This window comes from Salvelinus sp. IW2-2015, linkage group LG6.1, assembly GCF_002910315.2.
Source record: "Salvelinus sp. IW2-2015 linkage group LG6.1, ASM291031v2, whole genome shotgun sequence".
Classification (NCBI taxonomy): Eukaryota; Metazoa; Chordata; class Actinopteri; order Salmoniformes; family Salmonidae; genus Salvelinus; species Salvelinus sp. IW2-2015.
In genome coordinates this window covers 7889210-7907212 of record NC_036845.1, presented here as the reverse complement: position 1 = coordinate 7907212, position 18003 = coordinate 7889210, and the positions used below count along the sequence as shown (strand labels likewise).

Here is an 18003-nt window from a genome sequence, read left to right as displayed (position 1 = left end):
AATCTATATGATACTTACATAGTGGTCCTGTATGGCTCAGTTGGTAGAGTGTGGCGCTTGCACCACTAGGGTTTTGGGTTTGGTTCCCTGGACCACACATATGTAAAAATGTATGCACGCATAACTGTAGCCTCTTTGGATAAAAGCACCTGCTAAATAGCATATTATTACATCAAGCTACTATAAATCAATGAGTCGGAAGTAYGCATACACCATAGAATTACATAACATTTTGGGGTACACTACAAAATGTACAGTTGTTTTTCAATTTCATAATCTCCTATTGGCCCTGTTGCGTAGAAGTTTAATCAAGAGTTCAATGCTCTGGAGTTACCTTTCCCTACTCCTATGCAGTGTTTTGGTATTTTCCCCCTCCAAGCACTGTGTTGCAATAGGCTTACGGGAGCTATATGCCCTGCACTAACCTTGGTGGCGAGTATATTTTCCTTCATATAATTGTGCAAATGTAGCCATTGTGCTATTAATATGCCACAGTATGTGATATATCAATCTGATTATTCTAGTAAAACACCTAAAATATGATTTACTCCATGAACTCAACCATGGAAAATAATTCAAAGAGTCTGTAATGCAAAAGGTTGTAAGTCAGGCTCAGCTGAGGAAYGTTCCGGCCTAATGACAGGGTAGGGAAGACAGAGGACCCGTCCTGGACTTGCAGTATCTGGGTGAAGAGAACAACGGTGGTTCCATACTGTGTGACCCTGCCAACCACGCCACAATATAAAAGGGCATTGTACACAGACACAACATCACACCTTGGATAAGATCTCCTCCCTGTAACATTATTCATGCATTAGGCCCATGTGACCATAGCCTCTGTCACAGGCTTTCACGTCGGCCAATCTTGGGAGCCGAGGCTAACGTGAACATGGTTGCATTGAAAAGCTGCATTTGCTCTTCCCACGTTTTTCATTACAAGGATGTTCGGGCATTTCGCTGCAACTTGTATACCTGATGAAACGGTGTACGTGACAAATCAAATGTGATATTGCAGGAATCTTACTTACAAAAGTAACACATGGAAATGGTGTTAAGACAAAGTATTYATAGCTATCATCCTTCTCAACCATGAATGCTGTGAGTTAACCACTACCTTCTTCTATGCTGTGTCATGAGCTGCCAGTAAGTCTTGATTTAGAAAGAGATTTGTCTTTCCTGCATTAACGGTTGTGGCGGCAGTTGGCTTGGAACCAACCAAACACTCTGTCTTGCTGCAGTTAGTTTCATAAGACAGAATGGCCACAAATGAGCAGGAATTCTGACCGACAGAGGGCCTGTGGGCCAGCAAGTATTTACAGACCTACAGTGTGGAGAGGATTACCCTCTGGTAGCATCCCAAATGACACCCTATTCCCTTTATAGAGCACTACTTTTAACCAGGGCCCATAGGGTAGTAGTTCACTATACAGGGAATAGGGAGCCATTTGGGACACATCCTTTCTCTGTATATGGTGAAATCTGGATCGCATGGCAGACAGACACATACCCAGAAACCCAATCCCCAGATCACYTACTTTTTGTGGGCCTGCCCGGCCTTTGAGAGAGGCAGATCAGGCAAATCAGAGCAGGGAGCCTGTGAAGGGACATTGTGATCCCACTGCTGGTCTCAGTTCTCTCACTAACCCCTTCCCCTTGGCCCTAACTGGGTAGATCTGTAAYATGGAATCAATCTAGTGTAATAAACCACCACTACCCTGATTATACCGATCCAGATCTGCAAACGCTGAAATGTTAGGGCCCAGGAGGCCATCTATAGGATTTTTGGGGAAACCTAAACCAGTATGGTCAGGGAATACAGTTTAAGTAAAGTTATATGTCAGTTATGACCACATGATGAGTCATGGTTCAGAGTAGCTTGGAATAGTTGGGAGAGCTCTGATGTGGCAATCCTCTCAAAACAACATGTAAGCCTGGTGGCATCATAAGAAAGAGGTCTGTTTGGCTTCCAGATTTCATAAGGACAACAATAACCACAGCCAACAACCAAATGAGAAACACATCTACTGCATGTTACATTACCTGCTCCATGACTCAAGAGCTTGATACACTACCAAACGATCAATACATAAATATACATAAGATTTTACCCTGCAGTTATAAYCTCATTGTTACATTGCACTTACACTGTATTTAGGATTAGGGTGAGGGATATGGTTAGGATTAGGGTGAGGGATATGGTTAGGATTAGGGTGAGGGATATGGTTAGGATTAGGGTGAGGGATATGGTTAGGAATTAGGGTGAGTGGATATGGTTAGGATTAGGGTGAGGGATATGGTTAGGATTAGGGTGAGGGATATGGTTAGGATTAGGGTGAGGGATATGGTTAGGATTAGGGTTGCAAAGGGTCGGAAACTTTCCGGTAGATTTCCAGACATTTTTCCAGAAATTTTTCATGGGAAGTTGAGCCCTGGAATTTGRGGAATTTTACTTAAATTCATAAAAAATATAGCTTATAACAGTAAACCTTTTTTTGTGGGATACACAAGGCAATTCTAGGACTTGTGGCATATTTTGGTTAAACTATCCCCAATTCGATGGAATTGCAAACCCCTTCTTCCATCACATGTACAGCTGATTCTCAAGCTCTTGCACCCTAATGAGATGCCATTGAGCCCACACTACTACACTGTCTGAGCCAAGGACTACATGCTTTCCGGTAAGTTTTGATTACAATACTGGGTGGGGTGAATATATTTTAGATGACATACKTACTTTTTTGTTAACTAGTAAATAGTAWCCTACAGCAAAGTGTGTTTAAATCATTTCTAACTTGTTAACAATTTCTGCTAGTTAGTTTTTGCTACCATGTGMGTTTTAGCTTGCCTGCTAACTGAAGTGTTAATTTACCTCTTTCCAAACATGTTTCATTTTAAAACATTTATCTGACAAAGGAGTTGTTTAATCTAACTGCTTAACTATTTATCTGTACATGGAAATGTATTTGGTTTTTTTACTCATTTTTTTCTAATCTTTACAGGAAAATGATGTGTGGAGACATTTCACTGCAGCTAACGTAAAAGGAAAATCTGTGTACATTTGCAAATACTGTGCCAAATCATATATGAATAATGCAGCAAAGATGCAGAWTCATCTGGCCAAGTGCATACATTTCCCTCAGCGCTCACAACAAGCAACTGACAAAAGTCCCTCTACTTCTATTCGAGGTGAAAATGAAGAATCAGACACCTTATCGATAACAACAGCTCATGGTCCTCCTGGAATGAGAAGGTTTTTTGACTCAATGGAGGAATGTAGTCAGAGAAATGCTGATGAATGTCTTGTTCAAGCTGTGTATGCAACTGGTTCACCTCTGATWCTCACAGGCAATGTGTARTGGAAGAGATTTCTGAATGTTCTTCGCCCAGCATWCACCCCTCCAKCCAMACYTGCWTTATCTACTKATTTMCTGGATGCAGAGTTCAAGTGAATGTCAGGCAAATCAGAGAAAGCAGACTGTATTGCAATAATCTCTGATGGGTGGTCGAATGTTCGTGGGCAAGGAATAATMAACTACATCATCTCCACCCCTCAACCAGTACTCTACAAGAGCACAGACACAAGGGACAACAGACACCAGTCTTTACATTGCAGATGAGCTGAAGGCAGTCATCAATGACCTTGGACCACAGAAAGTACTTGCACTGGTGACAGACAATGCTGCTTGGTCTAAAGTGGAGGAGTCCTACCCTCACATCACACCCATTGGCTGTGCTGCTCATGCATTGAATCTGCTCCTCAAGGACACCATSGCACTGAAAACAATGGATACACTCTACAAGAGAGCCAAGGAAATGGTTAGGTATGTGAAGGGTCATCAAGTTATAGCAGCAATCTACCTCACCAAGCAAAAGTGAGAAGAATAAGAGCACCACATTGAAGCTGCCCAGCAACACCCATTGGGGTGGTGTTGTCATCACGTTTGAGTCTCCTGGAGGGGAAGGAGTCTCTCCAATGGCCATATCACAGTCTGCCGATATGGACAGCCCCATCAAGAGGAACCTCCTGGATGATGTATTTTGGGAGAGAGTGGTAAGCAGCCTGAAACTTCTGAAACCTATAGCAGTAGCCATTGCACAGATTGKGGGAGACAATCCCATCCTGTCTGATGTTCAAACTCTGCTTGCAGATGTAAGAGAAGAAATCCGTACCGCCCTGCCCACTTCACTGTTGCTCCAAGCAGAGGAAACTGCAGTTCTGAAATGCATCAAAAAGCGTGAAGACTTCTGCCTGAAGCCCATACATGCCGCAGCGTACATGTTGGACCCCAAGTAGGCAAGAGCATCCTGTCTGGTGCAGAGATCAACAAGGCCTATGGTGTCATCTCGCCACCTTGGCCTGGATGAGGGCAAGGTTCTTGGCAGTCTGGCAAAGTACACTTCCAAGCAAGGGCTTTGGGATGGAGATGCAATATGGCAGTCGTGCCAGCATATCTCATCAGCCACCTGGTGGAAGGGACTTTGTGGATCTGAGCCTCTTTCCCCTGTTGCCTCCATCATCCTCCAAATCCCACCAACATCAGCCGCCTCAGAGCGCAACTGGTTCTTGTTTGGGAACACACACACACCAAAGCACGTAACAGGCTGACCAATACAAAGGTTGAAAAATTGGTGGCCATCCTGGCAAATTTGAGGCTTTTTGAGCCTGACAACGAGCCATCCTCAACAAGGTTGGAAAATGACAGTGAAGATGAGGCCTCAGAGTCTGATGTTCAAGAGGTGGACATTGAGGAGGTCCCGGGAGAAGACATGGAAGCCTGAGAGGAAGACAACCAAAGCTTTAGTTTCTAGACTAACATTTTACAGATGTATGTTGAAAACTTTTTTGGAAGATGCGATGGCTCATTGGGGATCATTCAATATTCCCTTTTGTTGTTCAGTGAAATCATCCCATGTGAAGAGTCAACTCACTTAAAGTTAAATTCATAACAAAATAGTTTTTTTTATTTCTATTGGAAGGATTTAATCATTTGCAATTATGTCTAGTTATGAAAAGGTAAAAGATTTATGTTCCTGTCTCCATATGATATGGTAAATATATCCAATGGAAAAAGCATCTACATTTAAATGGTATAAATATTAATTTGCATATATTTCCGTTAATTCCTATATATTCCCGCTAATTCCCACGGAAAGTTTCCACCTCTGAATATTCTCCAAAATACGCAACCCTAGTTAMGATTAAAGTTATTGCAAGTAGTTACACTGTACTTACATTATAGCTACAATGTAATTTAAAGTGCACATCCAGACAGTATTTAAGAACAATGTACAGAAGAAGAAACTGTTACATGGTTACAAAAATCATTTATTGAAAAAAGTATAATTTGTGGATGAAATAAAATGTGAAATTCTTCCAAAAACAACATGCACTTAACATAAAAAAGCAATAGTTTATAAAACTAAATTTGATTGAATTTCTATTCTATTTATTTCCAATTTTAACAACAGTTTATTACTGTAATCATTTATCTGTAGTTAACAAAATATACAACTTTCTAGCCTCAAACTCAACTCTGGAACTCGAAGCCAGTTCCTTTGCTTTTTTTCATTGTTCCTCTCTAATCAGGGACTGATTTAGACCTGGGACACCAGGCGGGGGAAATTCATTATCAGGTAACACAGAAAACCAGCAGGCTCCAGACCTCGTAGGGTAAGAGTTGAATACCCCTGATCTAGAACATAAGAAAACATCTAAACTGAATTTTAAGGAACTGGACAACCTATGAATCCATCTTTTGACAGACCAGTCTAGAATCTTGTAGTCCCTATTTTCATGCTTTACACTGGGTGGCCCTTTAAGTCTATCATTCAGTCATTCTGATCAATATCGATAGTACTTCATTTGTAAAATATATTATAATATTAACTTTTGCTTTCTTTCAACTACTATAGTAATGCCATAAAACGTCTAGAGAGACAAGCTCATGTACAGTACTGCACATCAGATCTAGTTGAATACAATAACAAAAAGCTGTGCACTGGAGCCCAATGCAAACAACATAGAACACTTTGTGATTAAATAAACAATAAAATCATAGCAAATATTAACCAGACTTTTTTTCTGAAAATGGAGTAACAGCCCATACCTCTTGTTCATTACTCATATCTATTGATTAGTAAACTATTTTACTAAGTCATGGTGATATTATTCACCAATAGTTACACATAAACAGAAATGTTTCAAAAATGCTTTTGTAATGTCAAGAAAGGATATGTTAGTCATCTTTTCTATGAAGATTAAAATAAATATATTAAGAGGCATTATAAATCAAAGAATAAAAACATGTAAAGGTTGAATAGCAGCATAGATGAGATCTAAAAACCCAGAGCTTTGCAAAATAAACTAGTGCAGGTTCCAAATGGTACCCTATTCCCTATTTAGTGCACTAGTTTTGCCAAGGGCCCATAAGGTTTTGGTCAAAAGTAGTGTACTATATAGGGACAAGCCTGTCATTTGGGATACATACCTAATCATCACCTGGAGAGGAGAGTCCCTTGGAGCCAAATTTTGTCATGCTTGACCAGTGTTACTGGTGACCAGTGTTACTCATTGCACTAGGTCAAGGAGTCTGATCCATTGCATCTTATTACATGGAATATATACAGCAAATYTGTAATAATCAAAAATAACACKGACWGTAAGACAGCATGAGGCATCAATTCCATGTGGACTAGTATTAAAAAGTAAAAGACAAATAATAAAAGAGCAAAAATGATTTCTTAAGATTATTATTATCAGCAAGAGCAGCTAATAAATAGCAACAAAAATTATTGGCACATGCTTTTGTACAGCAATTCATCTTTCCAGTTATTGCAACTATTCAAGTACACATAACTGGATACATATACATAAGGACAGTGATAAATTAAGGTGAAAGACAACATATTATTTGGCTGCCTACGACGATTCTAATCAGATGGTTTGCAAGATGTTCTGGAATCATTCTGGAAGATTCTTTATTGTCCTTGTGAGAGGGATGATGCTGCTTGTATAGTACCAAGTCTACCGTTCACTTGAACTGTTTTTGTGGGGGCATTGACCTGAATAAAATAGATGWAACATGAAAACCTGTGTTATTCTTTGCTCTGTACCAATTKAAAATTGCCTGACATTGAGTTAAAGTTAACAGAGTTCAGATCATGCAAGAAGTAAAATATTTTGTAAAGAATGGAAGTGTTTTTATTGTATTTGTCTCATTGATTAATCTAATGGAATAATACATTGCTCAAGCTGCACAGCCCCACAGACTGTGGAACTACGTGATGGAATCTTGGTCACCAGCTAGCACAGAATGTTTCCCAGSAGTTCTTTGTTCCGTCACAGACATGTTGCAACCAAAGACAAGGTAATACTAGGTAAGAAATGGTGGGTAGTCACCTGGCTGGTGAGTGCATGCACAAAAGGTCATTTATGATCACCTCCATTTMCTCTATCTGAAAACATGGAATTGACAACCTGTAACTTGATGACTAAACTCGCTCCCAATAACTGTCTCCCTCTTTTGTGTGTTGCTAATGTATTGMTATTGTGGCTGCCTGCAGTACTGAACATACTGTACCTTCTTCAGGCGATCAGCTGCAGAGCCASAGCGGATGGCCTRCAGCATTGCGTCCCGAGCCAGAGCGGGATTCCCCCCAGCCRCCAGGGGCWCCCCCARCATAGTGGGCCTGGGCTGACAGGAGGGAGGGGCAGGAGGAGGTGGAGGGAGCATAGAGGGGGGTGGAGGAGGCACAAATGGAGGAGGGGGAGGCATGGCAGGGAAGGCATCACACAGAGTTCTGTTCTCCTCCTCAGTCTTCCTGAATTTGTCAAGCTCCTCTGCAGCCTGGGATATGGTCTGTGGAGCATAGAGAGGGGAACAATGGCAGTCCAGATACATAGACCCATTTGACGGCTGCTTTCACATGCACGCACACACAATTTCCCTCTTATACCTTGTTAACCGCAGTGGTTTACTAGGCAGCAAAACAAAGGTTTAAAGGCATTTCAAACAGCTTTGCAACTCTAAGTTAAGCTGTCACTAGCCTGGATCTACTTTAGCTCCACCAACTAAATTTAACAMGTAGCTAAGGAATAGAATCAAGAACTCCCATCAAACATTCCATTCTTTTTTTATCAAACCTAAATTCCACGTTATTGCCCTGACAACCTGATTTAGTAATGCACATTTCTGAGATTCCTGCTGGTGAGCTGGGCAGGAACATTCTAGAGCTCACCACATCGGTCCTCCCTCACAACTACACATTTCCTCCTCTCATTTCACCATGGTCCTTACATGAAAACAAACCACATCACATTCAAGGGGAACGCAAATAGACTCATATATATAATAAACATAGTGCTGCTTGTTCTCCTGAAATGAGCTATTTAGTGACATGCAACAGATCCTCTGTGCTACATCAAGACATTGCAAAACCAACGCAAAACCCCATCTGACTCTTGGCTATAGCTTACCTTCRTTAGCCCTGCAGAGTTACTTTGGCCTCTAATGGCTGCCAGTAGCACACATCGCTCATTCTCTTCCTCAACAAAGGACGATTTCTTCAAAGTGCTGCTTGCACTTGAGTCCGATACCTAGTCCGACAGGGAAATTCAGGGAAATTAGAAACCAAACCCCTACATTACACCCATTATAAGTAGCTGTAGACTTCCACTTAAAAAGAAAAAAGAAAAACAGTGATCTTTGTGAAGTTAGCATGACGGTCTCTCTATCTCGCTCACCTTTCTGAGCATCTCCTTCCCATCCCCACACTGGATGGCTGACATCAGAGTGGTGTGTAGCGACGTGTCCATCTGGACCGACTTCATGATCACAGGTTTGAACTTCTTCACCGGCCCAAACAGACTGAKRTGCTGGGGCTCTGGGAGGTCGTTGCTGGCAGCAGCTGCAGCTGCTCGTGGTGGTTCAGGCTTCATTGCCAGGGCTGGATGACCTTTGGGACCTACTGTCTCTGATCTGCTCTGTGCAGGTGGTGGACCCTGCGAGGGCTTGGAGACGGCAGGTACCTGTTTAGTGGGGGATTGTGGTGCTGGTGGTGGGGGTGTCATCTGTGCCTGGTGTCTGGGACTGGGGGGCCCATGCTGCTTAGTGTTATTGGCCACTGTATCAGAGTCCAGTGACTTGGAGCTCCATCCAGCAACTCGCAGGGTAGAACTGCTCCCATAACCACTCCTGTCCACTCCTTGCGTCGACTCACCAGAGACTACCCGTTTCTCTGCTGAGAGGTAGTCAGGGTAACATTTAGCACCGGCGTGATAGGATCCAGACGCAGAGCTGCTCTCCTTCTTCACTGGTACATTCATAGATGTACCAGAGGAACGCTGTGGATTTACATGAAAGGATCGACCCTCTTTCTGATAGCCGTAACTACCAGGTGGCTTTCTCACGGGGCCAGACAACTCCGCTGGTACTTCTTGGATGTTGTCAGCTTTGGCCATGGTGGGCTTCACAGCGTATTTAGCAATGGCAGAAGCTACGTACTGACTGGACGTTCTCCTGGATGGCTTGAGGAAGGAAAGGTTTCTCTTCTGATCTTGGAGAATACCAGGGTTCAGTTTCATAGTCTTCTGCTGCACAGGTGTCTCTGAAACTGGAACCTTGCCCTCTGCTTCCTGTGAGATGTCCTTTGTTACCTCAACAACATCTTTGCATGTTTCCTTAGGTGTCATCTTGGCTACAGGTTCACAGGCCTTAGGMGTTGCCTTGGCTGCAGGTGGCTCAGAGGCTACGACCCGATGTGTGGGTTTGTGGACCTCAGACTCTGGGCTCTGGGTCTTTGTGAAAYGGACAGGCCCTCTACTAGTGGGGAGTGAAGGTGCAGAAGTGTCCTGCTTCTCCGAGGAGCTCCAGAATGCTTTGGCTTTCCCCAGGAGTGGTGAGACGGAGTCATCTTTGTTGATCCCAGACTCAGAGGAACCGCCAAACTTGTTTCGGGCAATGGCTACTTTGACCATGTTACCCTGATCGTCAATTCTAATGGCACCTGTTGTCAGAGTGGCCGGGGCCTCTGCTGGCTTCTGAGGCTGGGTTGCAACTGCGGGCTTGGGAGGGACGATAGTGAATGTCTTCATACCAAATCGGGAGACTGGGCTACATGTGATTTTCGTTTGTGCCTGGGAGGCAGCGTGGCCTCTATAGGTGGGAACCTCTTCCTCAGGGGACTTGGAWTGGCTCTCTGGGACAGCGAGAGAGCTGTTGACAGGTGAGGCTTTCCTCTCAGCTCCATCAGCGGACTCCCGTCTTTGAACTTCAACTTTAGTCTTAGAGATCGCTGCTGTATGGTCTTTCCGCAAGGTGCCATTGGCAAGCTTCTTCCCTGGTGATTTGAGGCGCTGCGCGGGCTGTGGTTGAGCAGAGCTGACTTTGCTGGAGCCGTCAGACATACAGGCGTTGTTGTTTTTGTTCTGTATGCCACCAACACTTGAATGATGATGACTGTGGTTCAGGTCTTTATTGTCCGTTCTTTGAGAGCTACTCATTAGTGTGYCTTGGTGATCCGTCATGCTCGGTGTCTCGTAGTCCTCCAGGACTTCATCTATGGCTGTGACCGGGACTTCCATATCCACCACAGACACGGGGATGTCATTGCTCTCAGTGGACATCACGTAGGGGTGCTGTTGCACTGAAATAGCATCTATGTGACTTATATCTAGTGGACATGGACAAATGAAAATACATGTGTTAGCCGGTCTGCTTATTGACTATACAACAAGTCTATTTTGGTCCTGTGCATCCATTGTGGTTTCCAGGATGTCTCCAGTATGTAATTCATGTGCATTTGATGGACAATAAAATATTTTTTATTTGAATTTGTGTTCTACTAAAAGCTCACCTGCTAGATCAGCATCCAGATCAGCCAGAGTCTGGTGGAGCTGAGTGGTGAGCTCTGGGTCCTCTTCATAGATGTCCTTTGTTTTGCCTGCTTTGTCATTGTGGCTGATATCACTGCTGTGTCTAAGGGAGGAGGGGGTAATACAAGTTAAGTTTTGAACTGTTGGGCAGGTCGCATATAAGGAGAACTCAAGTTAACTCAAAAGTTTGAAAGTTACATTTAGGTGATGGAGTCTACTGCCCTTGAAATATTTATTCATAGTACTTGTGTTTGAGTTTATATTTATTTTACACTTAATTCAAGGTGTCCACTGAGCATGCCTGTTTTATTCATGTGTGTCTTTTCTAAACTAACCTAAAATGGCATGGGGTTATATTTCTTCTCTTCTTGGCCAAGCCAAAGAGAACTTTCCTCCTGCAGACTAGGTAGAGCCTATTTTCTTGAGAAAAKCCCCAGAGCTTTCACTTTAGAGCCCAGCAGATTTAAGTGACGCTGCAGGCTTTGGAAGGTAGCCCCTTAGCTTRAACACATGTGGACTGCAGTGACTCAGTCAGGAAGCACTGTTGGCGTAGTAAAACAGGCCTTTAAAAACAAGCCGGTGCAGAGACGTGCGAGACGTGAGATAGCTGACTAAATAGTGAGAGACGCAGAACTGAGAACTGGGAGCGAGAAGGGAGTTGGTAAATCACAGGGAGGATCTGACTCGTTGGTTGACTGGGCCATCCAAGGCTAGGTACCATTCTAATGACAAKAACAGCTTTAGCTAGGGTCTGCGACAAGGCTAGTAGTAGTAAGTGCATAAGGGTAGGATAACAATTGAAAAGCAGTGTGAGTTTGACTTTACTAAGTGTCCACCCTGAACATTGCTATGATAATGCAGTGAGCAGAGCAGATCAGTGGTAGCACAGCTACAGTACCTGTGTCTGGAGCCCCACGTGGCACAGCCCTCGTCACTATCACTAGAACAGTCCTTGGTYAGGGGATGGATCACGGGGTGAGATGAGCCAGAAGAGCCCAGGGAGAGGCTCCCGTCAGGGGAGGTAGGGTGGGTGGTGTCGGAGGCCGAGGGGGAGCTGACCAGGCCAGAGTCCTCCGRCATGCCCTCGGAGGCTGCATAGCCCTGGTCCTGGTAACTGCCACTGCTGCCCATGGATAAAGTCTCCTCTGTGTCTGGGGTCTGYGGTCCTGCCACGGAGAGCCGCCGAGAGTGCAGCCAAGCTGGGGTCCGGGCAGAGGGGTGGTAGACATGATCATCATCCTCATCATCAACAGCATAATCATCAGTATTATTATCAGTATTATCAACAGACAGAAGAAAGCTGTATAATGAAGCAAAATAAGCTGATCTAGTTACAATGTTATCTGTGGTCTATTGAGGAACAGTTCACAGCAACAAAAAAAAGAGAGGTTGTACAAGCATGTGCATGACAGAGAAAGGAGGGAAGCAGAGAGGGTAAGAGTGAGAAAAATGTTATTATACAATGTTAGCTAGACATAAATTCTGAGATACACACTTGTGGCTCAATGAAACCCCTACGTTGATGTGGGCAGTCTTAAACATACCTTATGATCCTGTACTCAATATTTCCCATGAACAACATTGACATGTTGCATCATATACCGTAGTCCTATGGTCTCCCACTTGGCTTTGGAGCAAAACATTTAGATTGTATAACGTCTCACTTATCTCACTGGCCATCAAGCCAAAAGCAGGAGCATTAATACATACAGTTGAAGTCGGAAGTTTACATACACCTTAGCCAAATACATTTAAACTCAGTTTTTCACAATTCCTGACATTTAATCCTAGTAAAAATTCCCTATCTTAGGTCAGTTAGGATAACCACTTTATTTTAAGAATGTGAAATGTCAGCATAATAGTAGAGAATTATTTATTTCAGCTTTTATTTCTTTCATCACATCCCAGTGGATCAGAAGTTTACATACACTCAATTAGTATTTGGTAGCATTCCCCTTAAATTGTATAACTTGGGTCAAACGTTTCGGGTAAGTTGGGTCAATTTTGGCKCATTCCTCCTGACAGAGCTGGTGTAACTGAGTCAGGTTTGTATGCCTCCTTGCCCGCACATGCTTTTTCAGTTCTGCCCATAAATTGTCTATAGGGTTGAGGTCATGGCTTTGTGATGGCCACTCCAATACCTTGACTTTGCTGTCCTTAAGCCATTTTGCCACAACTTTGTAAGTATGCTTGGGGTCATTGTCCATTTGGAAGACCCATTTGCGACCCAGCTTTAACTTCCTGACTGATGTCTTGAGATGTTGCTTCAATATATCCACATCATTTTCCTGCCTCATGATGCCATCTATTTTGTGAAGTGCACCAGTCCCTCCTGCAGCAAAGTACCCCCACAACATGATGCTGCCACCCCCGTGCTTCATGGTTGGGATGGTGTTCTTCGGCTTGCAAGCATCCCCCTTTTTCCTCCAAACATAACGATGGTCATTATGGCCAAACAGTTCTATTTTTTTATTGATCAGACCAGAGGACATTTCTCCAAAAAGTACGATTTTTGTCCCCATGTGCGTTGCAAACCGTAGTCTGGCTTTTTTATGGCGGTTTTGGAGCAGTGGCTTCTTCCTTGCTGAGCGGCCTTTCAAGTTTTGTCGATAAAGGACTCGTTTTACTGTGGATATAGATACTTTTGTACCCGTTTCCTTCAGCATCTTCATAAGGTCCTTTGCTGTTGTTCTGGGATTGATTTGCACTTTTCGCAACAAAGTATGTTCATCTTTAGGAGACAGAACGCGTCTCCTTCCTGAGCGGTATGATGGCTGCGTGGTCCCATGGTGTTAATACTTGCGTACTATTGTTTGTACAGATGAACGTGGTACATTCAGGCGTTTGGAAATTGCTCCCAAGGATGAACCAGACTTGTGGAGGTCTTCAATTGTTGGGAAAAYTACTTGTGTCTTGCACAAAGTAGATGTCCTAACCGACTTGCCAAAACTACAGTTTGTTAACAAGAAATTTGTGGTGGTTGAAAAAGAAGTTTTAATGACTCCAACCTAAGTGTGTATGTAAACTTCCGACTTTAACTGTATGTTCCATTTATTAGGTTTACAGTATTCTCCAGCCAGCATGCAGAGCACATCACTGAGAAGTCGTTAGAGAGATGTTTTAAAGCCACCTAACCCATGAGTGTGTGAGAGCTGGGCCTGTCAACTTCAGGCAGAGCTGTAATGGTGAAGAGAGCCTGTTCCTGGAGATCCAGTGACTCACACAGAGTGGCCCTCCCAACCCTTTCCCAGCACTGGCTTAGCCATCCAAAACAAAATCTTACACAAACATGAACTCATCCTTGCTCCCATCACATAAACCCAAACCATGCACAAACCAAGTCAAGACTCTCTGGCTGTAACTCTCTCTCTATGCCAGTAACACTCTCTCACACACATCCAGTCATAGACATCTATCATCTCTCTATCTACAACATACTGAAACACACTAAGCCACATTACCACCACACACAGACCAAAATCCCAATCACAAATAATTTCCTCATGGCCTCAATACACAAATGGTGTTAAGTCTTTAATGTCAAATGAAATGATAAAATATTAATGTTTTCATGCTTGTCCATTTCAAGGAAATCCTTGATCTCAATGATCTGTCTTGGACGCCATGCTAATTTTGCACTTGTAATTATAAACATGTTTTTAAATGCTTTTTTTGTACAATATAACACAATTAAAACCCACATGAATGCTGCTATTGACAAAGGCACTTAGAGGGCTGAATATCTGGATAAGCCAATACAGAAGAGTTATTTATTTCACTCACTCACACATCCAACGTAAAAGCTAAAGACATGTGAACAAGAGTGACTTCTATTTAGCTCTCCACTGATATGTTGTCACAGTGAAGCTGCTTCTCACAAACCCACTAATACTAACCAATGTCCCAGGAGTTAATCTCATAAAAAGGATGAACCCTCCACATAAAAAGTGTCATTGATTTATTGGTCACTCCTTAATGGAGTCAACCAATCAGCATGCAGAGAAACAACAGCCTGGTTTCTAGTTACTAACCATTACAAACACTAAGCAATAACAAAGAGAACCTTTACCACCACCATCAAATCATTGATTTGGAGATATCGTTTGACTTTCCTTACACCCTCAATTCAAAATGTCTCCATCAATCACTCCACACTCAATACATGTATGGCTATTTCATCTGCACTTAAACAGCCTACTGATCACACACATCCCTGTCCCCATCAGCCCTCAGCCCTCACACATCACGTTCCTCTTAGTTCTCTACCGTACCAACCACTGTATAACTACCTGAAATACAAAATGGCTTATAGTTTATACTGTATATACAGACATTTATAAAAACAAGCCACAAAAACAAGGAAAAGAAAAGACATCAACAAGAGAGGGATTTGAAAGTGTAGAGATGGGAAAGAAAGGAAGTTCAAGGGGCAGTTCTAAGAACAGAAAAGGAGGATGGAAGGAGCAGAGGTCCAGCAGGAAGAGATGAAGGTGCAGAAGAGGCGAGGGAGGAGAGGAAGACAGTGAGAGGACGGCAGGCCAGAGAAGTCTGTCTGTCTGTTCACCGAGGCTTGGAGAACGGGAAACGGACAGGGGCACAGCAGTAGACTGTGGAGGGGAGAGGCAAAGAGAGAGAAAAGAAGACATGAGATAGAACTAGGACAGGGTAGATAAAGGTGTTCTGGAGCCCTGGAGAAAGAAGTTGCCGCTATCGCAGCCTGACAACAGAAACAGAAAATCACAGCCTTTTACAGACAGCAGGAGATAAAAAACATACGATAAAAGCCTCACAGGTTGATTAACGTTGCGTCTTAAATGGCACACTATTCCCTATATAGTGCATTACTTTTGAACAGAGCCCTATAGGCCCTGGTCAAAAGAAGAGCATTATATAGAGAATAGGGTACCATTTGGGATACAAGGAACTTCACTGTCACAGCTGACCTTCAGCATTGGGCTCAGGTGGCCTATCAGCCTGTCTGTTATAAAGGAGGCCTCGTAACTGTTTAACTGGCTGCAAAGGAGATGAACGACGTGGCAAGCCTGGATAGAATGTCCACATGAGCCGGACTACACATTAAGAGTGAAAACTGTGATACACACAGAGATTGATTTTAACATTTTCGTCATTTAGCAGAAGCTCTGATCCAGAGCAACTTACAATAGTTAGTGCATACATTTTCATACTTTTTTTTCTCTTTGTACTGGTCCCCTCTGGGACTCAAACCCACAACCATGGCATTGCAAGCACCATGGTCTACCAACTGAGCCACCCGGGACATTCAACATTCAACAACAACTATGAAGTTCAGGGAGGGAAGCAGCACTGAAAAAGGAGAGGAGTTAGAGGAAGACATGAAGGTTGGAAGGAGAGTAGCTGGCTACCAGAGGGAAAGGTAGCCCAATAGTAGAGGTGTCAGCTGGGATGAGAGACCTACACTGAGGGGCCTCCTCCCTGTGGCTCTCTGGTGAGGCATCGGGGGAGTCTAGGTCTGAGGGAGGGGGAGGGTACTGCGGGGGTGGGGGGATGACTAACTGGGGGGGCTCCCGTTCTAGGGTTCGCAGAGGTTTGAGTGGCACTGGACGCTCAGCACCTAAAGAAAAGGAGGGATGCAGTAAGCACTGGGTGTTAGAATGGGGGAAATCAATAAGCTTAAATTATATTGCCTTTGTTCATCATACTGTGCAGAAAGAAATTTTAATTTTTTTACATTAAACAATAAGCAAAATACACAAGACAATCAATGAATGGGTACATTAACAAATAACTGAAAGCTGCTTATAACTGCTTAATGTATGTGGAGAAAGTACAGTAAAGCTACTCGTTTGAATGGAAGCTTCTCAGTGGCAATTGTGTTGCTTGCTGATCAGTCTCTAATCAGAGCCCCTTAAACAGAGCAGAGCAGAGATAACATCAGACTCTACGCCCCAGACTCCAGCTATGGGAGATAGAAATGGAGCTTCACAAAACACTCCAGGCCAGGGCTGGACCCCCTCATTTGGGGGCCCCTGTTTTAGAAAAACAGATTAATTTTTTAGGAAAACAGCTAACTTCCTGCATTTCAACACATTTTGTGTCCAAAGAATTTGAAGTTTTGTAAAGCTAGTCTACACATTTTGTCATGAGGCTCTGAAAATATGCTTTTAAATTTTAAAGCTAATTTCCTGCAATTCTACACTTTTTGTCATGGGTCAGATAAAAAAAATAAATGCTGTTTGATAGCTAATCTCATGTTATTGTTCTCATTTTGCCAAGAGGCTGAGAGAAAATGTTGCAGTTTTAACCTTTTCACCTGTGAGTTCCAAATATCTTTAACGGTCGCCCCAGCGTGAGTTGTTTTATGCACCTGATGTCAGAATGCACTGTTCCAAAATGTGATTGATGCGCAACAGGACAGTTAACCCACGCTGRCTGCTAATTATCTAAAGGCTGTTTCAACTTGTCAATTTCTAATTATTTTCTAACAAGTTTTATTTTCTAACAACGGTATGAATTGAGGTGGTGGTTGAAGCGGAAAAATAAACAGGGWGGCGTGCACACACTACCCATCGCCGGATTACATTAGATTTTTAGAAAGTGTTTTACTCAATTATTTTGATCAATTGTGAGCTCACCCTTGACGTGATGAATTGTAAAWAGTTATTTCTATTAGTTAGTTCACATTGTTGTTTCTGTTAGCTAACTATGACTGCTTGTGTTACGTCAATCTTTCATCAGTTAGCGCTAGAATTAATGTCGTCTACATTTTCCGGTTTGGATGATTGTYTTACGCTGCCGCTACTTCTGTGAATGMSTGAACATTGCATCCCAAAATAAACTGSTCACATTCAGGACATAACTTTGTAAGGACTGTGTTTGTGCAAAACATTTCTGTGAAGAAACAGTGTGGCCAGCTCAAACGCTGACATCCAGGGGGCTTCAGAACAGTAGGCCACTTGACAAAACAAGAAACTTCATATGTGGTGTTTTATGTAACAGTGTTTAATCAAAATTAGTCAACAGTTGACTATAGATTTTCAGAATATTGTCATCTTGGATTTCCATTTAAAAAGGGGGTCTGCTTTGACTCATATCAGTGATCACATACATAGTATGGGCACACAGCAGCAGTAAACTCAGAGAAATCTTTM

At 42.9% G+C, this 18003-nt stretch overlaps 1 protein-coding gene across 1 annotated transcript in view; it reads right to left on the bottom strand.

The window, feature by feature from the left end:
* Nucleotides 1-5310: 5310 nt before the first annotated feature.
* Nucleotides 5311-18003, bottom strand: part of LOC111964970 (protein cordon-bleu) — a 40238-nt gene continuing 27545 nt past the window's right edge. Inside the window, exons 8-15 of the mRNA XM_070443804.1 lie at nt 16311-16466; nt 11772-12072; nt 10855-10976; nt 8744-10671; nt 8477-8596; nt 7581-7859; nt 7400-7455; nt 5311-7062 (exon numbers count right to left, since the gene is read on the bottom strand). Coding sequence (XP_070299905.1) covers nt 7032-7062; nt 7400-7455; nt 7581-7859; nt 8477-8596; nt 8744-10671; nt 10855-10976; nt 11772-12072; nt 16311-16466 — 2993 coding nt within the window. The 3' untranslated portion in view covers nt 5311-7031. The remainder of the gene's footprint in view (nt 7063-7399; nt 7456-7580; nt 7860-8476; nt 8597-8743; nt 10672-10854; nt 10977-11771; nt 12073-16310; nt 16467-18003) is intronic.